The 3,138-nt window shown below is 39.8% G+C and overlaps 1 protein-coding gene across 1 annotated transcript in view; it reads right to left on the bottom strand.

The window, feature by feature from the left end:
- Positions 1-694: 694 nt before the first annotated feature.
- The window catches only part of LOC107094496 (zinc finger FYVE domain-containing protein 1-like), an 18,170-nt gene continuing 15,726 nt past the window's right edge, over positions 695-3,138 (bottom strand). Inside the window, exons 11-12 of the mRNA XM_015390120.1 lie at positions 2,318-2,416; positions 695-1,779 (exon numbers count right to left, since the gene is read on the bottom strand). Of these exons, the coding sequence (XP_015245606.1) occupies positions 1,547-1,779; positions 2,318-2,416 (332 nt within the window). The 3' untranslated portion in view covers positions 695-1,546. The remainder of the gene's footprint in view (positions 1,780-2,317; positions 2,417-3,138) is intronic.

Here is a 3,138-nt window from a genome sequence, read left to right as displayed (position 1 = left end):
CTCGGTTTCCATAAAAGGAGAACAACTGGAAGTTGAGTGTTTTTTTTTTTTAGGTTTCAATTAGTAATTATTCAGTTAACAAGCTTCATTGGATTAAATTTCTTATTTTCATTTAGTTTTTCATTGTGTACAATACATGCGCACTTGCACCTTAATCCTTATTTATTTTGAAATACTGTATATATATATATATATATATATATATATATATATATATATAGTTTGCACCTTCTATGCCCATATGTGACGAGTGAATTTCTCCGCTGTGAGATCAATAAAGCTCATCTAATCTAATCTAAATTGAATCATTTTCTGCATAGGAACCAAACCGTCTCTAAACATCCGCACTGAATAAGAGCTAAAACAATAAACCAAATTGAACTGAGGTAACTTGATAGTGTTATTGGCTGCCAGGTTAAAATTCCTCACCATCATTAAAGGCTCACTAACCGTCTCACACCTTAATGTGTTGAATTTTGCAGCCTTTTTACATTTTGCAGGACAGTAAAAGTATTAAAAGAAAAAAAAACAGTCCATCTGTGTAATAGAAAAACAAAGAGTCATATGAAGAATAATGATTTTCATATCTTTATTTGGTCAGTTGCTATTTAAAAATTCAATTGCCAGAATTGAATAAAAAATGATTTCCTTTCACACAGAAAAACTAAAGAACGACAAATGACACAGAAAAGCCTTCAGTTATAAACCCAACTATTATGTTTATATGTGACTGGATGAGATAGTTTGCCTGGTTTAGCGTAGCTGCATTAGCTTTCTTAGAGGTATATCTACTCTGCATCTCAGGGCTGTTTAACCCACTGGAATGTCTGAATATGTTGAGATTTTAATTGATCACATCTCTTTCATACGGATGCAACTTAAAAAAAGTTTGATGAAGATCAAGGCCTTGAGTTGAAGTGAATTCCATGATTTAAACACAAACGATATGTTTGACTGAGTAGTAAGATACCCATGAAGGCACACGCTGCTGCAGACCAAGCTCTTTACCACACGAACACCTCCAAGCTTAAACACACGCAGCCTCTGCTATCTAAGAGTTTGTGCGAATAAAATTGCAGAGACCAGGATGCTTTTTAAGGCTTGAGGAATTTAAAATTTCCCTTGTTAATTTTGGCTAGTTAATAATTCCAGATGAGGATGAGCAGCCCGCTGCAGGAAGGGTTAAAGCGATCATCTAAAGTGCCGTAAAGAATTTAAGTTCTTTGATGAGAACTTTTTTAAAAAGTGTCCAGTAAGAGGAAATAAACGTCCAACTTGCTTTTTTAATCCACTCAGTCTAAGACCTGCTATAGAAATGATCTTTACGTCTCATTACTGACCCAGAACCAGTTTGTGAAATAAAGGCATGTAGATCCGTACAGCTAACGCTCCTCTTAGTGATCATTTAGAGCCTCTTCTTTAGTGTCTATTAAACAGAGCTAGTTCCAGTTGAGCCTCTTAGAGCTGTTGGGTCGATCTCTCTGGGTTTCCAGCAGTGTTGGGATTCACAGTGCTGACCGGGACCTTCTGAGGAAGACTGTGACGTTCACAGGGCGTCGGTGCGGGCGAAGCAGCTGTCGCACACCCTGACCGGGTGGTCCCAGCCTCTGGAAGGCACGGGTTTGATGTGAGCAGAGCAGGGGCCGCACACCCCCTGCCCACAGGCCCTGCAGTGGTGCTTAGACATGGCTGGAGTGAAGGTCTTCTGGCACTCATGGCACTGGGTGATGTTTTGGTCCGGGACCCAGTAGTCAGGCCGCGCCACGTCCTTAACAAAAGCTGGGCAGACATAGAGGGAAAAAAAAAAATTCTACTGCTTATAAATGTCGATTAAATAAAAAAAACAAATCCTAATCTGATGTGGGAAAAAAGGAAAAAAGAAAGAAAGAATTTGTTCATTTATAAATAAAAAAAGTCCAAATGTGAACTTTTTAGGTCTAAATGGGAAAACATTGTATTGAAAACAGATCGTTTCAGACTCCCTCCATCTAGTCTGGTTCAGATCGAGCTCTTCATTGTTCATCTTTTCCTTCCACTTTCTGTCACATTAAATCCTAGTAAACACTCTGTTTGCAGTTGTGATGTGACAAAAAGCCAGAAGGTTTAAAGTGTATGAATCCTTCAACACAGCAGGATTCATTTTACAGTTGTTTTGTTCTTACTGACACTGACTTGGCTCTGGAGGAATAACCTGCTTTGCACATATGTTCTTTCAGTTTAAAAAATAAAATTGTACGTTTTGTTGTCATCCGAAGTATTTTCCTGTTTTGTGCATCTTGTGCGGATATGACATCATGTTTAACAGGGAGGAACTCACATCGTGGGTAGTCCAAAGCTGTGGTGACCATATCCACTGTAGACTGGGCGACCTCCGTCACCCTGCGAGCTATCAGACCTCCAGGCTCCACTTTGGACACTAACAAAAAGCACAAACACATTCCAAGAGTGAACAACGGCGCCATCATCAGGTAACCCGTTCCAGTTCAGCTCCAGCAGGGGTTGACGTTAAGGTAATTCAGTATTTTTTAAGTTTCCAGGTTCCTTTTGAAAAAAATTTGTCCGATTCACGCCTATTCCCGGACAAAACTCACGGCATGTGGCGGAAAATCACGTGGCTTTTTCAAATAACGCGCCTTTTTCAAATGACGCGAGAATGTGTACAAAACAACAAAAATGGCACCGACGAAGCTTTTGGGTCGTTTTCTTCGAATGTAGGGGATTTTTGAGTAATTATGCGAATAAAATGATACAGAAACACAGGTACAATAGCGCTTTCTAGCTTGTTTGTCGTTTTGGTAACTACCTCGAAAATTACCGCTGGGTGGACAAAAATCACTAACCTGACTCTGCCAGATGGATTTGCTCTGCATATCCATCTGGAAACCTTCCGTTGAAGTAATTTTGGGAAGGGGCGAAAATACTGGTTAGCTGATTGGCCTATGTTGGTGATAGACGGGCCAAATAAACCAATCAGATCAACGAAGCATATGACGTAACAGAGCGATGACGAAGAGGAGCCATTGATAGGTCAAACTCTTGCCGAAACCACTCGGGAGAAGAGCAAAAACATCTTTTCCTCTGAGAAAAGCCTCCAGAGCAGTGTTTTGCTCTTCTTTCAGTGAAGAAATATTCTGTAAT

The sequence above is a fragment of the Cyprinodon variegatus genome, unplaced genomic scaffold, assembly GCF_000732505.1.
Source record: "Cyprinodon variegatus isolate N-32 unplaced genomic scaffold, C_variegatus-1.0 Scaffold486, whole genome shotgun sequence".
In the NCBI taxonomy this organism is placed as follows: domain Eukaryota; kingdom Metazoa; phylum Chordata; class Actinopteri; order Cyprinodontiformes; family Cyprinodontidae; genus Cyprinodon; species Cyprinodon variegatus.
The sequence above is the reverse complement of the archived record's forward strand: the minus strand, read 5'-3'. Positions and strand labels throughout refer to the sequence as shown.